General features: G+C 34.6%; 3 protein-coding genes across 23 annotated transcripts in view; 1 reads left to right on the forward strand and 2 right to left on the reverse strand.

Annotated features, from left to right (window-relative positions):
* Positions 1-3152, forward strand: part of LOC122632318 (F-box/LRR-repeat protein 15-like) — an 8024-nt gene extending 4872 nt beyond the window's left edge. Inside the window, exons 1-3 of one of the 2 annotated variants that reach the window (XM_043819001.1) lie at positions 290-487; positions 1337-1671; positions 2412-3152. In XM_043819001.1, the coding sequence (XP_043674936.1) occupies positions 290-487; positions 1337-1671; positions 2412-2697 (819 nt within the window). In that variant the 3' untranslated portion in view covers positions 2698-3152. Of the gene's footprint in view, positions 1-289; positions 488-1336; positions 1672-2411 lie in introns of those variants that run through there. The other variant, XM_043819002.1, reaches the window with a different exon arrangement.
* On the reverse strand, positions 309-18773 carry LOC122632315 (RNA-binding protein lark). Of its 18 annotated transcripts, none has more exons than XR_006327855.1 (7): positions 18628-18772; positions 15983-16145; positions 15360-15905; positions 15130-15199; positions 14916-15015; positions 14084-14170; positions 6035-9076 (listed from the first exon to the last, which is right to left on the reverse strand). XR_006327855.1 is itself a non-coding variant. In XM_043818994.1 (7 exons), exons 2-7 carry the CDS (start codon positions 16124-16126, stop codon positions 9028-9030), a joined length of 957 nt encoding a protein of 318 aa, XP_043674929.1. In that variant the 5' UTR covers positions 16127-16145; positions 18628-18773; the 3' UTR covers positions 6035-9027. The 18 variants fall into 18 exon arrangements, 13 of the variants coding, with proteins under 13 accessions (XP_043674926.1, XP_043674933.1, XP_043674928.1 ...); XM_043818994.1 differs by lacking the exon at positions 14084-14170 and adding an exon at positions 11088-11135 and having other exon boundaries at positions 18628-18773; XR_006327852.1 differs by lacking the exon at positions 6035-9076 and adding an exon at positions 309-529 and having other exon boundaries at positions 14916-15199; positions 18628-18773.
* A 2604-nt stretch (positions 18774-21377) lies between these two features.
* LOC122632314 (bone morphogenetic protein receptor type-1B) overlaps positions 21378-27500 on the reverse strand; it is a 10246-nt gene continuing 4123 nt past the window's right edge. For 2 of the 3 annotated variants that reach the window (XM_043818981.1, XM_043818982.1), the window contains exons 2-4: positions 22298-23297; positions 21890-22205; positions 21378-21794 (exon numbers count right to left, since the gene is read on the reverse strand). In XM_043818981.1, the coding sequence (XP_043674916.1) occupies positions 21666-21794; positions 21890-22205; positions 22298-23297 (1445 nt within the window). In that variant the 3' untranslated portion in view covers positions 21378-21665. Of the gene's footprint in view, positions 21795-21889; positions 22206-22297; positions 23298-23637; positions 24086-27500 lie in introns of those variants that run through there. The other variant, XM_043818983.1, reaches the window with a different exon arrangement.

Here is a 27500-nt window from a genome sequence, read left to right on the forward strand (position 1 = left end):
AAAAAAAAAAAAAAAAACCTCTCGATAGATTTCGAAAGATAAAAAAAATTATAACGATTATAAATTAATTGAAAAAGCGGGCGAAGATCATTAATATCCGTTTTGTTTTCTTGAAATATTATAGGTGTCGAAGAAGAGATATAAGATAAATAGTTAGATAGAAATATAAATAGATAGATAGATGGATAGATAGATAAATAGACAGACAGAGACAGATATAGAAAAATAGATAGATAGATAGACAGACAGAGTTATAAAGTGAGAAAGAAAAGAAATAAAGAAGTAAGAAATGATACTGAGGCTGGTGGACTTGCCTTGGTACGACGTGATCTACAGGCACATCTTTATTCGACTGGATCTGCGGGACCTCTGTAACCTTCGATGCCTCTCCTCAACGGAGTACCGAGTCCTGGTCGACAATTACATCGCCACATGGGACACGTTGGACATCTCTTCGTACACGGATTTCGAGCCCAACTCCTTCGAAGTATAGTCCATAGGTGTTCGGTAGTAGCAGGGCTATCGAGTCCTACATCACACATCATATTACAATATGCATAATAGTTCGAAACATTCCCTTCTGGCGCGTCGTTCGCTATTTTTTGTTTTGTTTTGTTTTTTGTTTCGTTTCGTTTTGTTTCGCTTCGCTTTTTTTTTATGTATATACTTTTTATTATTTTTTGTTTTCGTTCATTTCGCTTCGTTTCGTAATTTGGCTTTTTTTTTTATATTTTTTTTATTTATTTATTTATTTATTTATTTATTTTTTTTTTTTTTTTTACCGACGACGACACCCGACGACGATGGCGGCGAAGGCGAAGACGAAGGCGAAGCCGGCAAGAGACACGTTTTTTTCTCGTCACGCGCGTGAGGGGGTAGTAGCAGTGGTAGAAGTAGCGTGGTAGTAGTGCCTGGTATCAATACGTCCCGATCCTGCGGATGCTTTTTATTTATTTATTTATTTATTTATTTATTGAGAGGACATCGATGGCCCGTCACACTCACGCGTGTATATACACGTATACAACGTATTTTTTATTTTTACTTTTTTTTTTGTATGGGCATCCCGAATCTACATATCTCGATCCGATCCTATGCGATTCGCTTTCTTTCCGTTTGACTTTTTATATATATATATATATATATATATAATCCGAAATCCTCCGACGATTTTGCTCGTATATTATATACGTATATAGGGAATAGATTTCGTTTATTTATTTATTTATTTATTTTTTTTTGCTTTTTTTTTCTAATTCCGTCCGCTCACGCTCCGTGTCTCTATGCACACGCTACACATATGCATTTTTGATCTATATTTCGTTACTCTGTCAAGGAACTCGTAAAAGGCTGCAAGAGGTTGCGACGTGTCGACCTTAGTAATAGCTATTGGCTCGGAAGTTCTCATCTCGTCGACCTTCTCGGCGTACATCCCGGGCTCACGCATTTGGACTTGACCGGTTGCAACGGGCCGCAGATGCGCTGCGACTTTATCGAGATAACCAAATGTCGTAATCTCACGTCCGTAAGGCTAAGAGGCTGCGACTGGGTCACCGCAGATTTCCTATTGTCGTTAGTCCGGTACAACCGTAATCTTCGACGACTTGTATTAGCCGATTGTTATCAAATATCCGACGAGGCTGTGGAATCCATGTTCGAGTTTCTCACGACGTACGTACGAATAGAAGCGTAACAACGATACATTTAATAACGGATTAATCGTATCGAAAGCTCCAGGAACGATTATATATATATTATATGGATAATACATGTATACATACAGATACACACACACACACACACGCATACGAACACACACACACATATGTATATATTTATTATCCAATCGCTAATATATATAACGAGTAATAATATACATATATTATCATCTCTTTCTAAAACGTTAGGCGTATAGAAACGAACGTTTGTTGCCGGCTAAACACCGAACTGTTACTAAAATTCATTGTCGTCAATGTTGCGTTATTGTTCTGGTTGTCGTCAAGTCGTCTCTATACGTCTCGTAGTTGTTCCGTTTTTTTTTTTTCTTTTTATATCTTTTTTTTGCTTTCCTTATTGTTAACATATATACATTGTAGGTTATATAATATTAATTTACTACTGTCTCTCACACGAAAAAAAGCATGTGTCGAGACAAAAGGGGTTCTCACAACGAATAACTTTGCCGTGTATATCATTGGTATACATGGCATATATATTTATATATAAATATATACTTCATATATCGTAATTCTAAAAACATTCGAAGAGACTAGGGGAAGAAAAAAAAATAATAATAATAAAAATTATTAATAATACTTTTTTTGCTTCGACGTATGCAAAATCAAAGTTTAAAGCTGCCTCCTTTCTTTTCTTTTCTTTTCTTTTCTTTTTTCTTTCTTTTCCACGCACAGATTGACCGATCTCAGCCTGGAGAAGACCGCCATTACGGACAAAAGTCTTCTGGCAATGATCGAACACGGTGTCACGGCGATCGAGTACCTCGACTTGCGTTACTGCCACGGAATCACCGATTACGGTCTGATGCTACTGAGACCGTTACGATCTATGAAAAAACTTTGGATCCTCGGTTGTCGTTCGATTACCGAACGTGGCCTCGCGAGCTTTCGCGAGCGTACGGATATTGATCTTCCTCAGAGACCGATCTGCGCGATTCGACCTCTGTCCTTGCAAGTATAATATTTTTTCCGGCTCGTTTCTCTTCCTTCTCTTCTTTCGCGTGTATTTCGGCCGTTAAGATCCTCCTTTTTCCAATGGACGCTGTGCTGCATTCTTTCGGCATCGCGTAACACCGCGCCAACCGTAATACATTTAAGTTTAAAGTAAAAAAAACAATATATATATATATATATATATATAAGTTAAACCGAGTCGGATACATCTTTGCAACGAGCAATCGCACGCTGGAGATATATTGATATGACAAAAAAAAGTAAAATATTGTAATGATCGTACACAATTACTCGTTCAACTAAATATCGACGTTGCATCTGTCGATGCATTCACAATATGGTGGACAACATATAAATTTATCTTCAACTCCATATCGATCGATTTACTTCGATCGAAATTTTTGTTCTAATTAAGAAACAGAAGATTGTAGAAGAGAGAAAAAGCGAGGATCGCCAAATAGAAATTCATAAAAGAAATTGTAAAAATGAAGATAATAATAATAATAATAGTAATAATAATAATATAATAATAATAATAATAATAATAATAATAATAATAATAGGAATAAGAATAAGAATAATAACACTAATATTAATAATAAGAATAATAATAATAATTAAGAATAATAATAAATAAGTAATAATGCTAATCTTTCATTATGTCTAACATTTTTCTTCCTTGTTCTTTTCCAATTCGAAACTATTCTTTTGATGAAGCTCCTCCTCGACGAAGCCACCGAGAAGGTGGGGTGGTTCTGTGTTTTTCATATTTACAATGAATTACTTTAAAGAAAAAAATAAAAAAAAATAAAAAAAAAAGAAAATAAAAAAAGTAAAAAAAAAATAATAATAAAAAAATAAAAAAAAAATAAAAAAAAAAGAAGAAACGATATATTCTTCGCACGTTTTTATATATTTATTAAAATAAGAAGTTGAAAAACACAAATGGTATATGACTGTCATTTAGATATACAAACAATCGTTTAAGTCATGCATATCACGAGAGAAGTTGTAAAAGACAATTCGCTCGCTTTTCTCTTTAATATGTGATGCATATTATTACAAATAATTAGTATCCCACGTCCGTATATGCGTGAAGCGACTTATTCGCATTGTACGCTACCTCGTGCGCAACTACCTCATCTGCGGTGCCAATTGTTCTGAAAACATCAGGTCCATTCAACGAACGGTTTTACATAATACACGGATGGAATTATTTTTTGACCTTTAAAACTCTGCGTTAGGTTTCTCTGTTGATATTTTTAAATATTTAACGTTTTAAACATTGATACAACTTATTCAGGACGTTTCTACATGTTCAAGTTTCGAAATAAAATGTAACACAATACGTACACGAAATACTAAGCAATATTTTCTTTATAATATATATATATATAAACGTGTATATATATGTATATATATATATATATATATATATATATAAACAGATACACGTCTATACGTATACAAAGACAATAACAAAAACGAACAAAAAATAATGATAATAAAAAAAGAATAGAGACGTTCTTTATCTATATAGTAAAATCGTTAAGCGATTTGCGGTGTTCGTTTTATATACGATTGGGGCGGTGTTTCGCTGTGACGAGAAAGATAGAAAGATATAGAAAAAGAAAGACAGATAGAAAATTTTCTCGCGTATCGAGATTAAAGCGCGATAGTATAGCAACCAGAATAATTGCAACAAACGTAATAAAACTTATAGCTTACAATACCTTTTAGAAAGGCGCTATCTTATTGATCCATGATGTAACAGAAAAAAAAAGAAAAAAAAAAAAAGTAAAACACGTTTAGAAGAGAACAGGACGGAGTAATGTGCACGACAGTCGGAAAAAATGTTACATAAAAGATTGGAAATTTTCTCGTGACAGACACGACGACCGTATTATTATCGTTGTTTGTGATATTGTTTCTTTTGTTCTTTGTTTGTTTGTTTGTTTGTTTGTCTTTTTTTTAATTTTTTCTTCTTTTTAAAGAATTCGATTTATATGCAAGGCAAGAAGAGAATCGATAGAAACAAACATAGAGAAAGAAAGAAAGACGCAGCGAGGAAAAGAGAGAAATAAAGACAGAGAAAAATCGAGAACGCAATTTCGAGTAACTCGAACGCCCACATTCGCTTTTTTTTTCCCCCATACTCCTTGAAAGCAAAATTAATTCTTGAAACAGAAAGAAAAGAAAGGATTTCGCTTGGAATTTGTTTCGAGAAGTCGTTAACGATGCACGTCTCGAGAGACGTACTCTTCTTCGTTTTTTTTTTTTTTTCTTTTTACCTTTTTCATCCTTCTTGATTGATTGATTGATGTATTTATTTATTCTTTCTCCCTCCCCTTTTAATAATTGGCATATCGCGAGAGGAGAAAAGTCGAGAGGAGCGTGTGCGTATTGTGTATAATATTTATATACGTGTACGATGTCGTGTGTGTTTATAAAAACGAGGGAGATATTTTTAGGAGGGTGCAACTGAAAGAAAGCGAAGATAGATAGACAGTTCAATAGATAGATCAATAGATAGAAATAGATAGATAGTAAGATTGATAGGTATGTGTGTAATATATATATATGTATATATATACATATATATACATACACACACATACTTATGTATTATATTATAATAAAGAGGCAATGTATGTGTTTAAGGTTAGCATAACGAAATACGCGCGTCTTCGGCCGATTTTCGAGCGAGCGCGGAAAGCAGCGCGCGAAAACGCAGGAAGCCAGCGAAGCGCGCGTTCGATCGAAAAAAACGGGTTCCAGACATGCGTGAAAATCGTTGTTAATTTTCATATATTCGTCGGAGCCGAGTCGAAAGGTTTTCGTTACGACCACATGTATTTTATGCGGCAAGGTCGGGGTACGATGAGGGTATAAGGATGGGCTCGTCGAAATGATGGATAGGAAGGAGTAAAAGGGTGGTAACGGCAAAAATTGGTGATAGTAAGAGAAAGAGATAGAGATAGATAGAAGAGATAGATATATAGATAGAGATAGAGATAGAGAAAGAGAGAGAGAGAGAAAGAGAGAGAGAGAGAGAGAGAGAGAGAATTAAAGAACACGTAATGTCGTTTTTGTGAACTTCACAAATACATTGTTATTACATTATTTTTTATCCATTATTATTATTATTATGATTATCATTATTATAATTATTAATGAAAACACGGTTTCTTACAAAAAAAAAAAGAAAAAAAGAAAAAAAAATAATAATAGATCAAAGGAGAGAAGAAAAAAGACTTACACCAACGTATACATGCTCGAACGATGGAAATGCTTGCTTGCTTGCTTATTTGTTGTGTTGATTTCTCTCTTTTATTTTGTTTGTCTGTTTGTTTAAATCCTTTTCCTTTTTTTTATAATAGATATAACGAGCGCAAATACGTGTGGTTAAACGCAATTGATCTTCATCAATAGATTGTTTTTTCCTTCTGTCTTATTTTTTTGTCATTCTTTCCTTTCCTTTACTTTACTTTACTTTACTTTACTTTACTTTACGTCGATTAATCCTATTTATAATAAAATGGTTATGTTACTACACGCTAAATGTTCGCACGATCCAATTAAGATATCTCATACAGAATCGACGCATCTCTACGGAATTTATAGGTCCAACCGTAATCTCCGAGTCGTTAAACTAATTATTAGCGTAATCGTTTAACGTCATACTTCCCTCCCCCCACCTCGCCCGACGAAAATAAAAGGAAACTCATTCTGAAGGCTAGAAAGCACGTTTCTTACTCGTCTTTTTATTCATTTTTTTGTGTGTGTGCATATATGTATATATATATATATATACATATATAAATATATATAAATATATATATATAAATATAAATTATATATATAAATATGTATATATATATATTTTTCCTTTTAACACGTGTCGTCAAATTTTTATTATGAATTTGCGCATTCTAGTCCCCGAACGGCACTTTTTCCTAAAACATCGTGCATGGAATATTATCTCGAAGAACTATATCATATCTAGGATAATTTCTATTCACGTTAGATCGCTATGATAGATTAAAAAAAAGAAAACAATCAAAAAAATAAAAAAAAAAAAAATAAAAAAAAAAACAGAAAAGCGAATCATCGAAGAAAACCGTTCGGCCACGATCGTCACACGCATACACGCATACACATACATACTCAACATTTAATCTTGTCTATACGTCATACAAAATTTTGCGCTTCTTTTCGTTCGATGCCAAATAACATCGTCAATATTATTATTATTATTATTGTTATTATTATTATTATTATTATTTTGTTTCTTTTTGTTTTATTAGCATCGCTAATATTCTTTGAACCGAACGACGGACCTGAGCGATGATAGGAAAAAAAAGAACCTTTTATTTCTAATAAATTACATAGATCACGATAAATCGCATAAAAAACGTTTTCTTTTGCCGCCGTAGAAACAGATGAAAAAAAGAGATCTCACTTTTCCTTTGATAAGGAAAAAAAAAAAAAAAAAAATAAGAAAAAGATAAAGAAAAAAGAAATTAGAAGGAAACGTAACGAACGATCGATTTGCACATCGCATACACGAATTGTTCTAAAATCAAATCGACGTATCGCTGCGAAATTGAAATGAAAAATTTCCCAAAATGATGTATATATATATATATATATATATATATATATAATATTATATATATATAATAAGAATATATATATGAACAATTACCATATAATTCATTTGGACATTAACGCCATATATTTGAGCCGAAGGAGTGATATTTTTTCGAAGCGATATCCGAGAAAACGTTAGTAACAACGAGAAAAAAAAAAAGAATTTTTCTATCCATCGACGGTACAAACACAAAGACCACACGAGTTCGATGACAATATGGCGAAAATTTTCACGATCCCACAAAAAATCGCCCACTAAGCACACTCTTCTCACCTACTTTTATTTTTTTTTCCTTTTCCTTCTTTTTTTTTTTTAATTTTTTTTTAAGCTTTTTCTTTAAGTTATTTATTTATTTTCTATCGCAAACACACATATACACGCACACGCATTCATAAACGCGCGTAAAAGATCGGTAATAACGACGTTTCGTTCCTAGTTTTTAGAGAGGGAAGAGAATCCGAACAAAAAAAAAAAGAAGATGAAAAAGTCCCTGCTGAAACATCGCGCTGATGAACGAACGAACGAACGAACGAACGAACGAACGAACGAACGAACGAACGAACGAACGAACGAACGAACGAACGAACGAACGACCAAACGAACGAACGAACGAACGAACGAACGAACGAATAATACAAGTTCAGATCACATAAAAATAGTCGCGATCGTTGAGAATCGCGTACGTGATGTATCGCAACGCACACAGGCCGATTAAATAAATAATATACACGCGTGGAAAGGGCGGTGAAATTTTCTTTTTGTAACTATGGTGGAAGAGTGGCGGATAAATAGTGCGTCGAATTTATATATTTTTCGCTCGCTTAAATGATTCCGTCGAGGATAGTAACATTTTCCTGTACTTTCTGGTATTTTTTTTCTTTCTCTCTATCTAATCGTTCGTTATCGTTTCCCTACGATATATCGTAATAAACGATGAGCAATCCGACGGAGTAGTAATAATTATACGTGTGCTCTGATAAAAGAAACAGATGGATGTACTTGTATATATACACATATACAGTTTTATATATATATACATATCGGACGAGGAAGGGTAGCGGAGATTGTGATGGTGGTGGTAATGGTGTTGCTGTAGTAAGGCAAGAGGGAGATAAGATTTGGAAGGGCAGACTTATCAAGATGCATGGGGACCGTGAAATTTTCGTCTGAATTTTACTTCAGATATTCAATTTTCCTTTTTTTTTTTTTTTTGTTCAGTTTGTTGTTTATGACGATTAATTTATGCGCAGTTTTTTCGGTATACTATCGCAGACAAGGACATTCTTTGTCTATCATATTATTATTATTATTATTATTATTATTATTATTATTATTTCTCAGTGGATTCGGCGTTGCTTTCTTTCCGCTTATTGTATTTTCTTTTCTTTTTTTGTATACTTTGTTGTAATAGTAGTTGTTGTTGTGGGTATTCTTTTTTTTTTCTTTTTTCTTTTTTTTTTCTTTTCGTCATTAGTTTATTTATTTAGAGTAATCTAATAATGGGCGCAATGCGGGTGACAGAATGTACTTGTTCTCATAGAGCGGTTGCGGCAGATCTTCGCGCGTGCAGATCGACAGACGGCCAAGAGTATCTCGGTCCCGAGGCTTCCTGCTAGCGATCAGACCCGACACACAGAGAGAGACGGACAGACCGACAGACCGATCCGAGCCCGACGCGACGATTTAGTATGGTGCGAACCGGCGCGACGGCGATGGCCCTCGTAATCCCGGTCTGGTAACCAAAATTAAGCCACGTCAGTCACACGAATTCGATTATTACGGTTAAAGCACGGGTCTTATAGTAGGGGCTTTGCTTTTTTTTTCTCTGGATGATTACTTTTTTTTTTTTGCATATTGATAGATATAAGTATATAAATGGAGGAAAAACATTTGACAATAGCGATGAAAGAGTGATTGAGAGTGTGATAGAAAGAGAAAGAGAGAAAGAGAGAAACAGAGAGAGAGTGAGATAGAATTAGATAGGAATGTGAAAAAAGATAAAGATCGAAGGAAAAGTACGATCAAAACAAAAAAATTAATTAATTAATTAATTAAATAAATAAATAAATATATAAACAAATAACTGGTAGCAGCACGAAGAGTATGTTCTTCCTCGTTTTTCTCGCATGTATATCGTTCAATAATTTTTTCTATGTATGCATATATATATATATATATATTTATTATTATCTATACATATTATATATATATATACATACACATACATATTATACATATAATACATACATTTTATATAAATATTATATATATATATATACATATTATATGTATAATGGATTTACGATATGATTAAACACCGCGATTGCGAGTAGGAATTGAATATCTTTCATTTAAATAAAGCGCATCTCAAAACTATCGACCGCTCTTCTTTACGAAAGATCTTTCTTTCAGGTTGAAAAACGCTCTTTGTTTTTCCTGTTCTTTTTTTCTTTTCTTTTTTTTTTTCTTTTTTTTTTTCTCTTTTTGGGAGTGGGATGCGAGAAAGTCAGAGAATAACGACGGCCTTTTTCTCTTTTCAGAAGCGACACAGGGCGGTGATACGACCGATCGATCAACAATTAGTAAGATACCATCATAATACGAAATTACATATTGGATTGTCTAATAGAAAGAGAAAGAGAAAGAGAGAAAAAAGTCTACGAGGAAAAAACTATCATTTTTTTTTCTTTTCTTTCCTATGCAACGAGATATCTCCTAAAACTTGAAAGCTCGCGAAAAAAACCTACAAACATTTATACAGTATACATATATCACTTTGTGTGCGTGTGTGTTGGTGCGTGTGTGTGTGTATATATATATATAGCATAATATATATATATTTAAATATACGATATATATATATATACATACGTACATATATATACATACATGGTATATTTAGAAAAATAGATAAATTAAGAATCATTGATGGTCTAAGATCGGGGACAAGTTCGCCGAACGATGATCGTACCCCGCCTGAAGACTCTTCTTCTCTGTTTACTCTTCTTTTCTCTCCGTTCTTACGCGATGATGACGAAGGACAACGATGATGACACACATTCAAAGTCGACACTCTCGAACGAGCCTTATATACGGCTATGAGAAAGCAAAAAGAGATCTAATAAGATCGAGGTAATGGTAGTGGTGGTGGTGGTGGTGGTGGTTTCAATAAATCCGAGAATTTCATTTTGAAAAATATAAGATGCAACAGAATTTCCAAGAAATAAGAATATTCAGAATGGAAGGGGAGAAGGCATTGATAATTTGAATTCTTTCGACATATATATTACTAAGTGAACATTTTTCTTCTCATTAAAGTAAGAAAAATTTGTTTCAAAAAAGTTGGAAGTAAAACAAGTTGGGATAAAAGAAAGAAGAGAGAGAGAGAGAGAGAGAGAGAGAGAGAGAGAGAGAGAGAGAGAGAGAGAGAGAGAGAGAGAGAGAGAGAGAGAGAAAGAGAAAGTTTAAAAACGTACTGATTATACAAGAAGCAACGCTAAATACGGAACGGTGATCGTGACATAAACAAAAGGGTGAAGTTGTTCGGATTGGCGTTTAAACGAATCTAATTGATTTAATTTGGATACGAAAATATGAGAGAGAAAGAGAAAGAGAAAGAGAGAGAAAGATATATATATACACACACACACACTATGTATCTCGGATCTTCAGGCTGATTAACTTTTTTTCTTCTCTTTTGGAATATTTTTTTTTTTAAATTAGCCGGTGACACGTCTACTTACCTACGTTCTTCGAACGAATCTCGGCTGAAGTCCTCGTACATGCCTCTACTATAACAGCGTTTATAATAAATAATCGAATCTACCAATTGATCAAGATTCATCATCATCATCATCATCATCATCATCATCATCATCATCATCCTCATCCTTATCATCCTCATCCTTATCATCATCCTCATCCTTATCATCATCATCATCATCCTTATCATCATCATCATCATCATCATCCTTATCATCATCATCATCATCATCACCACTAATATGTATAACACACTCGTTCCCTTGTCCAAGGCTTAACTTTGTGAATTAGTCCCTGTACATTATGCAACGTGCACAGAAAAAGAACCACGCTCGCCGCCTAATATGACTGCTTTATGATTTCTTTAATTTTTTGTTTTCTTTTTTCTTCCTTTTTTTGAAGGAGTGGACAGAGAAAGAGAGAGAAAAAGAGAGGAAGAGATTCCCAAGAAAAAGAAGTTTGATATTACGAATAATGAACAAGGGTTAGGAAGGATTTGAAATTTTTGAAAATGCCACGACCACAACGAACCTGATAGGACGGATCGATGAATATAGAAGAAAACCCAAAGAAAATTCTATAAAACGTTCAACACCTTAAACAACTTCGCGTGTTTCTATGGATATACAACGACACACTAATGTACAGTAAGGGGGAGGTGGGAGGATGTATCGAGAAGAGGGAAAGAAAAAAAATAATATATCTAGAACGATCAAACTACACTAACAAAATGTCAAAGCTCGGCAAGAGGCCTTTGTAATAAAGAGAAAGAGAAAGAGAAAGAGAGAGAGAGAGAAAGAGAGAGAAAGAGAAAGAGAGAGAGAAGGGGGGAGAGAGAGAGAGAGAGAGAGGAATCGAGAAGGTCATTCGCAAATGAGAGAAACGCTAAACGTTTTTCTTGTTCACGTTTTTCATGAGACACGTTTCTTCTACTTGTGCTCTTTTCTTCTACACATTCAAAGAAAGCACTTAAAACTACTACTACTACACACAACACGCGCCTATGAAAATCGAAGGCAGACAAATGTAGAATTTCTATCCTCTTCTTTTCTTTTTTTTTTTTTTTTTTTTTTTTAGGAAGTTTCTTTATTCAACACAATAAGAGTACAATTAAACGTTGTAGAAGAAATCAAATGATTTAATCAAGGCACAGGTAAGAAACTATGGTGACAAGAGACATGGGATTTCAACCAGTCATATAAGGCAGGCAGTGCGCGTTAGACTGGATTCTCTTTTAAACCCATGCGATTTGCAAGTATTCTTTCTTTTCGTTTCGTTCGTTCTTTTCGTATATGCTTTATATGCTTACAAACAATTAGAACGTAAGAGCCATTTGCAGCTCAGGCTGGGATAATGTAGGGTTGATTGGTAGGTAGGTAGGTAGGTAGGTAGGTAGGTAGGTAGGTAGGTTGGTTGGTTGATTGGTAAGGTAACGTGCAACAACAAACTCAATGTACGTCGGAAAATTGAGAAGTTTCAATCAATTCTGTTTCTATTTGAAAGTTTTGCGAATGGAAATTACATAGCATGAAAAGCTTTGAACGTCGTGAGTAGAAATCAGCCTCTTTAGGACACGTTAATGAGCTCTTAATTTCGTACGCGTAAAAGTATATATGTACACATATATATATATGTGTATATATGTATATATATGAATGTGTGTGCTTTGTATACATAACAATAATGAATTTAAACACGTCAAGTACAAGCATAAGTATCTAACCGGCCGGTTTCATGATCGTCTAAGCGAGTAAAATACGAAACGTTGGAATTATTACGATATGAACGTACGTAGCGTATCTTTTTGTCTAGAGCGAAAAATATTTTTCAACAAACAGAAACAGAAAGAAATGAAAATGTTACGTTATAGGAGGAAAAAAAAATTGCTTTATATCCTCATCTGTATCTAAATTAATATAACATGTATGAACTGAAATCTTTTTTCCTAAAATTAACAAAACAAACGTGTCTTAAATCGAACAAATTACGAACATTTAATTATATTGTTTAGAATGAAAATCAAACGAAGAAAAAGAAGAAAAAAAAAGAATAAGGAAAAGTAAAGAGAAAAAAAAAAATATATATATATATATATATAATGAAATATCAAATAGAAACGTATAGGGAAACAAAGAAATAAAAGCAAGAGATTTCGGGCGAGTCTATGAAACTGGCCTGAAAAACAAATATCAGAAAATACCGACATACAAACTTACTCGTCCAATTTGTCCGCAGAGCTGGTTTCTACTTACGAGACGTTTCAAAGCAATTGACCGGCGCCGTTCCTGAAAATCGCGCCAGCCCTCTTTATATAATATTATAAAGATGTATATATATACTTTTTGCTTGTGTTTTCTCATTTTTTGATCATTTTTTTTTTTTTGTTCTATCTACACAGTGTACGAGAGGAGAGACAGAAAGAGAAAGAAAGAGAGACAGAGAGAAAAAGAGAAAGAGAGAGAGAGAGAGAAAGAGAGAGAAAGAGAGAGAAAAAGAGAGAAAAAGAGAAAGAGAGAAAAAGAGAGAGAAAGAGAGAGAGAAAGTGAAAGAGAAAAAGACTGATAGTTCGTTAAAATCGAAGATCGCATATCCTGGCTCGCGGTAGGTAGTGCGATCAAGAAAACTAGTTCGCATTCCTTAGGAACGTTTCTTCATCCCAGGCCTCCGCGCCACTCCCGGTCGAGTGATGTACGTAATAGGGAGCGCTTGAAACACAAAGGATTTATGAGAGACATACAGGCCAATCTCGCAGTTAACGCCATGGATCAAGAGAGAGGCTATGAAATGGGACATCCCTAGAAGAGCAGTCGACATGTTCAAGGCATAATCAGTCGAGACCTCGCGATCGAATTCTTCATTTTGTGGAATAGAAGATATATACGAGAGAGAAATGTAGAAACGGCTGCGGTAATTTTACAACGCGCCAGCGACAAGAACGAGGTGTGACTACTCGCTAACAAAATGGTCAAAGACTTACTCTTGCATGACTTGAACGTTGGCCCGGGACTGTCTCTCTAGGGTTGCCCGCATTCATGGACAAAGATGGTACGCAGCCTGAGGTGCACTGAAATTTAGAATGTACAGAAACGTCCAAGCGTCATATAATAACATTTTTTACTACGGAGACGCTGCACTCATGTGGGCATCGGGTCGACAGTCGTTCTTATATAAAAATGCTACATTTGCTACCATAACTGAAGCGAGAGAAAAGAGATAGGTAGTATGCAATAATAGATAGAAAAGTGATCGTGCGTGAATTCCTAATATTGTTGTTGGATCGGCAAGGATTATAAGTGTTACGTGTATAATAAAATATAGAGAGACAAAGAGAACAGGAAGATTTCTTTTTTTTTTGTTTTTTTTTTTTTTTACAGCAAAATCAATGTCTAAAGTAGAAAAAGTGAGAAAAGAGATAGGCTTACGTTGTGACTTTTCGCGTTTACCCAGAAATGGGGAGAGGGAGGAGGTGGGGAGAGAAAGAGAGAGAGAGAGAGAGAATGATAGAAAGAGATAGAGTTAAAAAAAAAAAAAAACAGAGACAGAGAAAGAAGGAGAGAGAAAGAGAAATAAACGCGAACGCGAAGCCCACCGAAAATAAAAGATAATATCGTCAACTTTTTATGAACGGCGAGGCAAAGAAAAAGAAAACAAAGTGAAGGTTCAAAGTATACAAGAATGAAAAAATGTAATGGAATAATAAAATGTCGACGAATCACCGAACCCCAATTCGCATGAGCTGTTAATCCAGCCTGGAACGTTCACAATGTTAAGTCGGACGAATGGGCTGTCGGTACTCCGGCTCTACTCACCTGAACCGGCCGTTGTTGCCACTCGGAGGGGGTGATCGTCGGCTGAACATGCCATAATCGTTGCCTCGGGAGAAGCCAGTGTCGCGCATGGATCCCATACCTAGAGGAGGCATAGGAGGCATTGGGTCTCGTCTTGGAGGTAGAGGTGGCATTGTCATTGGTGGAAAGTCTAGCCCGCACATGGAAGTTCCCATGTCACAGGGCCCTGTCATACCCGTAAACCGCCTCTCGTAGAGATCCCTGGTGTCGTCGAAGCCCCTCCTGTCATAGTAGCTTTCGTAGTCCTGTTTGCAGAAAGAAAATTCCAAAAAAAAAAAAAAAAAAAAAAAAAAAAAAAATTAAGGTTAAACTTCGAAGTGTACGAGGCTATACCAGGCTACATGCGGCTAGCCCTAGCCTTTCGAAGCAACGATGTCGCGATCGATTAACTCAAAATATACTTACTCCAAAGCGGCCACCACCCATTAGCCGGTCCCGAAGGAAAGGTGGTGGCGGCGGTGGAGGATACGGGTCACGTCCAAACATTCGGTCCCTGAATCCGTTCCTGTCCGGTCCTCCTCCCATTCCTCCTTTTGGACATTCCTTGGACCAATGGCCTCCGCGTCCGCATCGGTAGCATTGTTCTGGATCTCCCATTCCTGGCCTTTGTCGTACTCTGCTGGTGGAAATTTGAACCTTCATAGGTTGACCGTCCACGATTTGCCCATTAAGCTCCTTAATGGCGTCATTCACGTCACCTGTGGCTTCTAGATGGACGAATCCATAATTTCTCACTATGTCGCATTCTACGACAGTGCCATATTTGGCAAACAACTCGCGCACTTGAGGTGCTTTCGTGTTATCTGTGAGATTGCCAACAAAGATTTTGGTCGTAGGAGTGTTGGGTCCTTTACGACTCTTAGCAGCTTCGCATTTTATAGGCTGACCATGAACTATATGTCCATTCAAATTTTGTATTGCGTTTCTTCCTGCTTCTTCATTTTCCATATGCTAATAAACAAAGTAAAGAGGATTTAGGTTTACATAGATAAAACAAATTTAAATTTCTCGTATATCCAATCACTTACCACAAATCCATAATTCTTAACAACGTCACACTCTACGACCTTTCCATATTTCTCAAAAAGCGGCTTGATATCAGCATTCGATGTTTTATCAGCCAAATTACCGATGAAAATTTTGAATGTACCAACGCTGCTAAAACCCGGCATTTTCGGCTCGTTTTAGAACCTATTAAAAGAAACATTTACTATATATAGAAAAAAGTTATACAAAACATTACCAATTGTATATTTAAGGAATGATCGTCGCTTTGGCAAAAAAGAATTGATATTAATACCTTTCACATAATCAAATACAAAAGAAAGATACAAAATCAAGTACACAAAGCGAATTGAATCTTTTGATCAACAGAGAATCTCATTTATCTTAATGCATCTCGATCATATATTAATTAACTAAATTCATGTAAATTATCATTATAAGAATAGCACTTTACAAGATTAAATTTCTATTTTTATTTTTATAAACGGACAAAACGATCTTACGTTCTAAACAATGCACGAATAACGCGATTTCCGTATCGGATAAATAAGACTGCATGAAAAAACACGATTTATTACACCATATAACGTAACAATTTATATAAAACTATTAAGGAAAGAAATAAATAATTGTTACAAACGAATTAAAAGATAGCGATCGCGTATATAAGCCATCTAAAAAGATTACTCAAATTTGAGCAAGCAAGGCGGGAAATACCGCAAAGACGCTAAAGTTTGATTACAGCTCTGACGCTTTCATCCACCATTTGCTTGGCGATCTTCCACATTTACAATCACCAAAATGCCAAATATTTCGACATGCGCTATGTCGTTTGCGATCTCAAATATATCGAGTATGAAAGTTGGAACGTTACGAAAAAATATATATACCTTCTATTTTTATCCACACTAAGCTAACTTGCAAGAATATATTACTACGAACGAGATCGCCCGGAATGCCGTGAAAGCACGTAGTAGTTCAACGCTCACTGACCTTCGTGAAATGGCGCGCGCGGCTTTACTTCTGCGAAAATACAGCGCTTTCTTCTTGTAAACAACGAACGAAAATCTTTTTTGTACGATACTATCGTTTATTTGTTAATACTCTTTGTTTTGGGAACACGATGCGATTGAAACAACACCAAACGATACCACCAACCAACCGTCAGGACATCCGCACGAGAGAGATGAAATCAACGTAATGGCGGCGTCTCGCTTGCCGCGTCGTATAAGAAAATGTTCGGTGCTGCGATTCTATTGGTTGAGTCGGTCCAATCATACGATACGTTCTTAAAGTTATCAAGAACGCGTCTCTTCCGGCGTAGCCAACTCGACTACGTACCCGGCGTTCCGTTAGCTTCTACACCGGCGTTGTTTTCCCGGTCTCCTTTAGATTGACTTTACTCACGCAATAGTCTAACCGCCGCCATTTTTAATAACCCCAATTATAAACAACACGGTTTCTAATGAGCTAATGATAATATGTTTTAACACGTTTCTTCTGACACTTCGTACGGCGCAGACAATTCTTCAATCTTCCGATTAATTTCGATTTGTTAATAGTCCGAAAATTTACTTCTCTTCGAGTATAATTCTTGGTATAAATTTGTTCCTTTACGACCGAAGTTATGTCAAGAATCAAGCTTTTTCAAAATAAAGAATTTAAAGGGCAAGGAATGAATAGAGATCTCGCTATGAGTATAGCATGTGTATACATATTCAAATATATGATATATATATATATATATACACATACACATATATATACTACATATGACATAGTTGATTCTTTGTTCTACTTTAGTAAAAAAAAAAAAAAAAAAAGATACATTGAACGTCAAATTACGTCGAAAATTCTATTACATATTCCAGTCTTTCTTTTTTTGGTTTTCGCAAACAATAACACGTCACGTTTCAAATGACCTATGAGAAGAACTAAATCTTTCGAAAAATACGATAACAAAATTTCTTATAACCAACTACTATTTTTGGTTAAGACGAAGTACACGAAACGTATAAAAACAATAAAGATTTTATCAGAGAGATATACGATTGCATAAATGAATATAATTGAAATATTAATTTTACGTTTGATGTGCATTTGATTTGCATGTGATAAAAAATATATATACACACATACGTACATATATACATACATACATACATACATACATATATATATATATATACATGCGGTTGAAGTTGAAATGCAACATGATCGAATTTTTGGATCGTCTTACAAGACGACAAAGCGGAAAATTACGGACAAAGCAAGAGTAAACTGCATTCAGCAATGACAATGTGAGAATTGGAATAAGTGAGAAGAGGCAAAGGAATGACTATATAGATGAGTACACAGACGTGATGCGTTATTTGTACTTGCACAAATTTTCCATTCGAAATAATCGTTCGGGAAACGAGACTAACGTTAAAACTACTGCTGGAAATCTATTTTGTACAAACCTCCCATCATTTTCATTTTCAACGAAACAACGAATAATGAGATAGGAAAAGCGCCGATGGTAGAATAAAACGAAATGGCGTGCTCCGACAACGACATCGTGATACTTTTTCGATACGAGTCGTACGAACCCTTCTTCTTTACATATTTTTTCGATAAATTGATAAAATACCTATAGATATAAAATTTTAATGTGTTGAGTACTCACCAAGTCAGTAAATTCTGTAAAACAACGCGATACAACACGACGCGAACCTACACGCTTCCGAAATAAAAAATGGCCGCACCGAAACAGACCGGGAAGAGGAAGGCGGTGCGACGAAGCAAATCCACTGATATGACTATCAGAGTTACAAACTTATGCGATACGATCTCACTATACAAATGATATCGTTACCAAATTTCATTACTACGTACGATTTTATTTTAATAATAAAGTAAGAATGCGTTTTATTTGTTTCGTAATCTTAAATTCTTCAAATATGTTATAAAAGATTGTGGATTTCTTTTTTTTTCTTTTACGCCGATATAGGGACTTTCAAACATTTGATTTGGCAACAGTGATCGACACTCCCTTTATCGGACCACAATTCTTTGCGTTCGATATCGTACAGTTTTTTCATCTACACCAGAGACATCTACAATACCGGCAAAACTTACATTCCAAATTGTATGCTATAAATTACAAAAGATCGCGTAACGTTTTTTTTTTTAGTAAGATTAATGAATATATTAAAGATGGAATGTTAAATTAAACCAATTGGAGATTTCAATCGATTAATGTTCTCTATGTAGAAAATATCATCACGATCTACCATCAGAGACAATGTTTCATTTGATCTTTTAAATTAAACGCCATTAATAATCTTAAGAACGTAGTCTATACATATATCACATTCATACATGTTTATACGTATGTATATATGTGTATGTAATATATATATGAATGACGTATGATTAATCGGGATTTGCGCGTGCGCGATCTTATTAGCCGAAAAGAAATCAAGGACGTTGTCCGTAAAATCGTTGCTATCCTCAGACTGTTATATTTCGATTATTCTGATAAATTGATGTATACTATTACAAAGAGTGTTATCAGGAATGAACAGTATGCACTTGCAATAAATAAAATGAGCGTATCTGGAAAAAGATGATATTGTTTAATACTTGTTAAAAATATAAATTTCATTACTTTCAATCAACTAGCTAATAACTACAATTTTTAATATAATTACAATGATCTTCCTACAGAAGATATAAGGTAATATGCAACAGTTATTCCCATATTATAGCACATGGGAATCATATTTAATAACATAACAATGTTGAGTCAACGACCAAAAGTCTGGCTTTATAGTTTATAAAATTATAGTAACAACTTTTTCATGGTAAAATCTTTACAATTGAGTGCAATAGATATTACAAAGATATGCAAAAACCATATCACTTTGACAAATAATATCTTTTACATAACAAAATGATTATTGCACTATAAAGATAATTTGCAAAATATCTGATTTTAAATTGTTTTATGCTGCTCGTTACCTCATAATGGAAAATAATAATATTTAGTAGCAAAAGATCGATCGCTATACAATTTAAGCGCAAGATGCATTAGTTTACTTTCACAAGTATGACTTTTTATAGTTTAGTTTGGTATAACAACCATAGACTTAAAATCATTCTTTGACATTACAGCAACATTTTAATTGCTATTAGTTTAATTAATATGCTTGTTTGTACAAATTAGAAACCTAAATTATATACTGTACAGGTAATACAGATTAGTTTATGGCATTTGAAACTTATAGAACGAAATGACAAGAAGCAATTTCGATGATACGATATATTAACTTTTAACTGGTATATTATTGAATTCTTTAAGTTTATCATTGATTTATCGTTCTTTTAAGTCAAAGTATAATTAACTATGGTAATACACAAGCCATAATTATCCAAAGAAATTTTTAAAGAATCTAAAGAATTGGAAAAATTGGTAATATTATATACTTTCAAAGTACTTTCTCACTGTTTACGATACGTAAAATTTTCTATTAAATTAGTTAAAAGTTGATAAAAAAAATATGTTGTTACATTTAAAAGAATAATAAATTATACTATCCTGCAGTGGACGATGTTTGTTAATTACAATATAATAAAATACCAATGCAAGTAGACGAAAAATCACATGATTTTTTGTATCAAATAACAGAAAAGCCATAACATTATTATACAATCAGAGACATAAGAAATACAATAATTAAATCTCTGTCTTGTACTTCCATATTTTTCAATGGAATAATATTTAATATCGATTTTCATTTTTTATATTTTGTAAGAATTTGTATTAATATTCATAATTGATAACCATAACTAATCTCCATAAAAGCAATTGCCTCTAAAGGTATTCAGAAACAGAACTAGCATACATTGACATATTGAAAGTGGAGAGACAATTATAGACACACTTTTTTGGAATACTATTATTCATATAGCTATTTTTTGAAAGTACTCGAGTGTTTCATAATCTCTTAGGTTTATGTAATCTCTTATAGTAGTTAAGATAGATATAAAAGAACAGGCATTTGCATATACGCGATTTGTATTTTATATATCCTAATTATGTATCTTTAAATGAGTTTCATATTATCTGTATTTATTTTTATTATATGCTGGATCTATTTCCAAATATATAAACAGCTTTCTTCATGTTTAAAATGAACATCTTTGTGGAAATAATTATAGTTTTGTATCTAAGTAGTAGCCTTCATTGATTAGATACTCAACCAACTTTAATACAGTGAAACGCGCCAAAACTTTGGCTAAAGCATGGCTTTGGTGCGATTCACGGGGAAAAAAATTATATACAACATACATACATGCGCGCACACACACACACACACACATACACACACATACGTACATACATACATATATACACACATATGTAAGTGTATATATATATATATATATATAACACGTTCAGATACACGTAATTATCTTCGAATATTCACAATTTCCATTCACCATACACACACGCACTCATACATACGAACGGAGATGCAGATGCAGACGCAATGCACGCACATTCTTGTCCATCTTTATGTATTTGTAAATTTTAGTACTCAGTCTTCAGGCTGCAGTCTGTCAATAGTTCTATGTACACAAAGGGCATATTTACAAGGGGTTGAACATATTTTTTTTTATCTAGATGAGAATAACAGTTTTGAGTAATGTTGCCAAGCACTACACGATCTTAATGGCATTGTCAATATGTAATTTTGACATTGTCTTTTTAACACGAAGTGCTGTTAAACGTACAGCAGGGTTTGCATGCCAACACTCTGCCATTAATTTACTCAACGCAAACAGAATCTGAAAAAAGAAAAGTAGAAGAACGTATTAATGGTTTTAATTAAAAATATATATAATATAGGTATTTGTAAAAATAGATAGATTAATTGGCTTACTGGATCGTTATCCCATCTCGCTGGAATAACAGGACGCAAACGTTTTACACATACAGCTAATCGCATGTCTTCAAAATCTGGATCATTTGGGACAACGTCGTGATAAGGCAAGGCGTATGGTTCCACAATGGAATTCTTACCACCTGTTACACAACGTCTACATGCTTCCCACAAAACTAATCCTACAGAGTACATGTCTGCCATTTTGAAAGCATCAAACGACGATGTGTTCAAACTTTCATCCAACACTTCTGGAGCCATGTACCTTCTGGTTCCTACTCGCGTATTAGGCGCAATATCGATTTCTCCGCTTTCACTAGATTAAAACAATAATCAATATCGTTCTTAGAAACTTAATAGCATGACGTATCAAAGTCGATATATATGGTATTAGAAAAGCTGACATACCTTATAAAACGTACAGCTAAGCCAAAGTCAGCAATTGCACATTCACCATTCCTTTTAACTAAAATATTTCTGCTTTTAATATCTCTATGAGCTATCGCTGGTTTTCCACGAGTTCCAAAAATTTCTGTATGCAGATGAGCAATACCCGATGCAATGGAAAGACAGATAGCCAATAGGCCTGCATGGTCTAGCACGGTGGTTTGTAAATAATCATGTAAAGAACCTCTTTCATGATAGTCCGTAATTAATAACATTTGAGTCCAAGATCCTGTTCCTTTAATGTCGGCGGCAATGAAGCCTAAGATATTATCGTGCCTCATTAGAACAGTTTGATAGATTTCAGTTTCACGAAACCAAGATGCTTCTTCCAAAGTAAAGAAGACCTTCACTGCCACTTTTTCTCCTCTCCATCGTGCAAGCCATACTTCACCGTATCTACCTTTTCCCACGCACTGCGATAAAGCCAATTGTTTAGCTATAGTTCTTTGTACTAAAAGAGGTAGTCCAGAACCTGATCCACTACTCTGATCTATAAAATCTCTAAGCGTTCCTTGAGAAGGTACTAAGCATGGGCCTCTTTCTTTTCTTCTGTACCTATGATATATGATCACCATTGCTATCAAAATAACAGTTAAACACACAGATAATGAAGCAGCTAGTATGATGAGCGGTGCTCCAGAAGCAATAGCTATAGGATCTGGTGCTGCGGTGGGACGAGGCTTGTACTCTGGAAATAACTCCTTGTTACACAGAGCTGTCTTGTTGCAACAAATTATGTTTTTTCCTTGTAGATGTGGAACGAGGTAGCCCTTGCATTGCAGGAAACCCTGCTCGTCCGGTGGCAAACATCCAAAGGACCATTCTGGAACATATTCTCCGAGTTCCGCATCCCACACTTCCTCTACAGCGCTAAAACAATGTCCACCGGGTCTTCCTTCGCAAGTACCGTTTTGTCGGTCGTCCGGGCAGTGTCCTTCACAGTAGCAAGTAATTCCCAGCACTGAAAGAAAGAAAGAAAGAAAGAAAGAAAAAAAGGAAATCATTTATTTCGATCAAATATTATTAAAAATACAAAAGACATTCGAGTATCAGTGAATTATTTTAACTTTGCTCAAAACGTACAACTACTATATTGTTAAATACTTATTCATATTCTAAGCAAGAAACAAACATTGAATCGTTCAATATTCGTTTCCTAATAACGACTCGGATTCAAAAAGAAAATGTTTAATGTAACTTTGAGGTTATGTATCGATAAACAAATTTTATATGTAACTTAAACATAACAGATGATTCAAAAAAGGAAAGGAAGAAAAAGAGAGAGTCGTTAAAAAGCATACTAGTTACGTAGACATAGTTTTAAGATTCAAAGATTCTATAAAGAACGGACGAATGGTATATAGAATCAAGCATCTAATATCGAATGAATTCGAGAGGTTTGCCAAGCATCGATGTGTCGCGTAGGCGGACGAGCATCACTACCCACGACTCTCAACGAATGAACAGTCATCAAAAGGAACAAGAAAGTTGTTCGTTTTCGGTTCGTTGATAAAATATAATCGTATTTAACGCGGAATATAAAAATATAAAATAATTTCATTCTCAACTTCACTGGATATCTTGATTTTCGTAATTATAATGGGATACACGTGTGGGTGTATGTAATTTTAGATATTCAGTCAACGAACTTGCAGAACTGATCGATTTCAATCGGATTTCATTGATCGAAGAATATCTTTTTTAAAGATCTCGAGTAATATATGTACTTTTGAAAAGAGAACGTCTATATTCGTTAAATTACGTATATATCAACAAAGATGTTTCATCAATGAAAACAATAATAATAAATGTTTGTTTTGTATTTATCAAACTGAAGTATATTCGCTTTCCCCTCCTTTTACAATTACGTACAAGATGTCGTGGATACGAAAGAAGAGAAACAAATATTTTTATATAGAAGGTTGATTCTAAACTAAAATGAACCTTTCTTGATCAACGTGGAAAAAAGGAAATGAATCATTGTAGTATCATCGATACCGAAAAGATTAGCTTGAAGGCAGGAACTTGATACATACTGATTACAAAGTAAAGCGCGAAGGTGATCGAGATTGAAGATACAAAGGATAAGTTTCATTCTATTTATCTTGTAAGCTAACCTATAGAAGAGGAATTTTATGTACGTTGTTAATCACAAGTGAAATTCCTCGTACGAGAAACTGTATCATTATTCATAGACGAAACAAAACACTATCAAGTCGCAAAATATTTTTCTTTTCTTTCTTTTTTCTTTTTTTTTATAAAAAGAAACTTTATAAAAAGAGAAGAACGATGTAACCTCTTTACATTTTGATTGATACGCAAATTTGATCGATAAAACTAAAGCGTTGCATCGGATTGCGTATAGAGTTTAAGGTTATCTCGGGCTTGCAAAAATCAACGAGAAATGCGTCGCAATGAATCAAGAGCGGGAAGTTTATAAACAAATTTAATCGTCTGACAATAAAATCGAACGATTAAACGTACGAAACATGGAAAAATAATAAGTATCTCTCCGTACTTCTCTATGGGCGTTTTCAGTCTTATCGTTATAATCAAAATAAGTATTTTTTCTTCGTACGAATCTAGACGTCGATACGATTTTTCTTTTCCTTTTTCTTTTTTCATTTGAAAGCAACGAAATTTTCTTTTTTCTCTCTCTCCTTTTCTTCGTCCTTTCTCTCTCTCTCTCTCTCTTTCTCTCTTTATATAAAAATTAAAATATAAGTGAAAGTCGCGGGTGTAACGGTTCGTCGCAATGGTTTAAAACAGAGAAAAGAAAGATAAGAAGTGAAAAGGATGGAATAAAGGAATCGCGATAAACGCGAGAGACGCGATTTTATCTTCGGAATTAGGGAATTGCCGTGTTAAACGGTTCAGAGTGTCGACAAAAAAGGAGAAGAAGCAGGAGGAGGAAAAGAAGGAGAAAGAGAGGGAGAGTAAGAGTAAGAGTAAGAGTAAGAATAAGAATAAGAAGAAGAAAAAGAAGAAGAAGAAGAAGAAGGAGACCGACGATGTGTAGACGGAGAAGGAAGAAAAACGAAAAAAAAAAAAAAGGGTGGTTAGTTGGTTGGTAGTCGACAAGTATTGCGAGATAGTCACGAGACGACAGTGGAGCTCGCTTATCTTATGTCGCGGAATTACTCCCTCGCGCGTCTATTTTCCGGTGACCGCTCTATTTATAATCTCCCCAAATATCTGGATGACGGATCGATCCACCATGCGTTCTGCGTCCGTTCAGTCGTGTAACGCACGATACTAATCTCTCTGTTTCTCTCTCTTTCTCTTTTTCGCCCCTCCACCATCACTAACTGCTACCAACCAACCACCCTTTACTTCAACTGCCCTCCACTTCTATTCCTAACCTATAAGAATTCGCTATAAGAAAACGTATCCATAATCTTTTGGCGTACGATACACGCTAGACGATACATTATTACTTTATTTCGTTGATATTCTTATACCTTTTTTTACCGACATTATACGTAATACCTTCTTTTTTCATCGTTCTATCACACATTCTCTCGTCCTCATCCCCATCTTTTCATCCTATTTTCCCTTTTTTCTTCTTTCTCGTCGTATAACACAATGCCTTCAAGTAGGGTGAGATTGGTATTTTTTTTTTTATGAGCCAGCCAAATTTCTCTTCCATATTTCAGTTTAAATGGAATTTTTATCTTCTTTTTCTTTGGCTTCCTATGTCCAGTTGTACGTCGATCACGTATACGCATGTTATATATATATATATATGGAGTGGGAAATACATTTCTACTGTACGAATACTTCAGTTCCACATTATGTGTGTATATTGTGCGTGTGTACAAAAGTATATATATATATAATTCGATCATCACAAGAGTCGAAAGTACATGTATGTCTACTTCCGTTTTTTATATCGGACCTCCAGTATTTCCCCTAGTTTTTATAATGCGGTATTTGTTCACATAGTTCTTTACGATTCCTTCCGGCAAGTTTACTATTCATCTCGACAAGGCCGTTCAAACTTCGAACGGTCGTTTTCTTCGCATGCGCGATTAATTATCATTGAATTTCTATTACGACAAAAACTTTGTTTAATTTTATAAAAAATTGTTACATTTTAAAGAATCAACGATCAGGATATCGATTTAAATAGCTTAATTATTATTATTATCATATTTAATGCAAGAGGTTAAGATAAATTTAAACGATTCTTATCCATTACGGATAATACTTATCGTACGAGGTCCGTTTTACTAAAAGAAAAATTGTTCAAATAAAAAAGCGATCTTTATATCCTCTTCAATAACTTATGATCGCAATCGATCCGTATGTCGATAGTTCGGACATTAGATTATTTACGATCGACAATAAACTTATCTTGCTCTGCGAAATGTAAATTCAGATAAGTCTATTGATCGATGACAAACGAGTTGAAGGTGAGCGCATCTCTTTCAAACATTTGTTCGAGTATCGCGATGGCAAAGAGACAGAATGAACGAGTATGTGTATGTGTGTATGTGTTCCAGAGAGAGAGAGAGAGAGAGAGAGAGAGAGAGAGAGAGAGAGAGAGAGAGAGAGAGAGAGAGAGAGAGAGAGAGAGAGAGAGAGAGAGAGAAAGAGAGAGAAAGAGAACGAACTCGTTTCTTATCCTTGTCTATCTCGAAATGAAAATAGAAGGGAGAGGTGAGGTGAAGTATGAGTACTTTTCCATCAACAACATCCAGTCAATGAGTTTAATTGTCGATTGCAATTCGAGAGTGATCGCTCGATACGCTTCGTAAATAGCCTTTCCTTCATCTTCGTTTTTCTTTTCGAGGAAAATTCTTCGCGCGATCGGCCTTTCTAATTCTTATTTTAGAAATGGGCACGTCCGTTTCGTAAAACTGTAAGCACGTTAACAGAAAACTGTAAGAACTACTTGTCAGTATATATTGTACATAATACAGATAGATACATATACGTAGTTTCATACGTGCATTTGAGCGTTTTTTTAATTATAACACTTCAATTCGCGTTAGTAATCACGGCAAGCTGGAATAGCAAATAGCGATATCGGTCAATGATAACTCTCGCTACGCCCGCGAGATCGTGATTTCGAAAAGGTTCGAGTCAAGCGATTCTTCGTAAAAGCTTAAGTTTTTTTTTTTTTCTCAAACGATCGACGACACGTATGTATTTTGTGTGT

This window comes from Vespula pensylvanica, chromosome 10 (genome assembly GCF_014466175.1).
Source record: "Vespula pensylvanica isolate Volc-1 chromosome 10, ASM1446617v1, whole genome shotgun sequence".
NCBI lineage: Eukaryota > Metazoa > Arthropoda > Insecta > Hymenoptera > Vespidae > Vespula > Vespula pensylvanica.

Coding starts and splice junctions, on each gene's coding strand:
- LOC122632315 (XM_043818984.1), bottom strand. CDS start 16,126: ATGCCGGGTTTTAGCAGCGTTGGTACATTCAAAATTTTCATCGGTAAT. Junction 15,906..15,982: donor TTAAGAATTATGGATTTGTG/GTAAGTGATTGG, acceptor TTTGTTTATTAG/CATATGGAAAATGAAGAAGC. Junction 15,200..15,359: donor TGGGTGGTGGCCGCTTTGGA/GTAAGTATATTT, acceptor TTCTGCAAACAG/GACTACGAAAGCTACTATGA.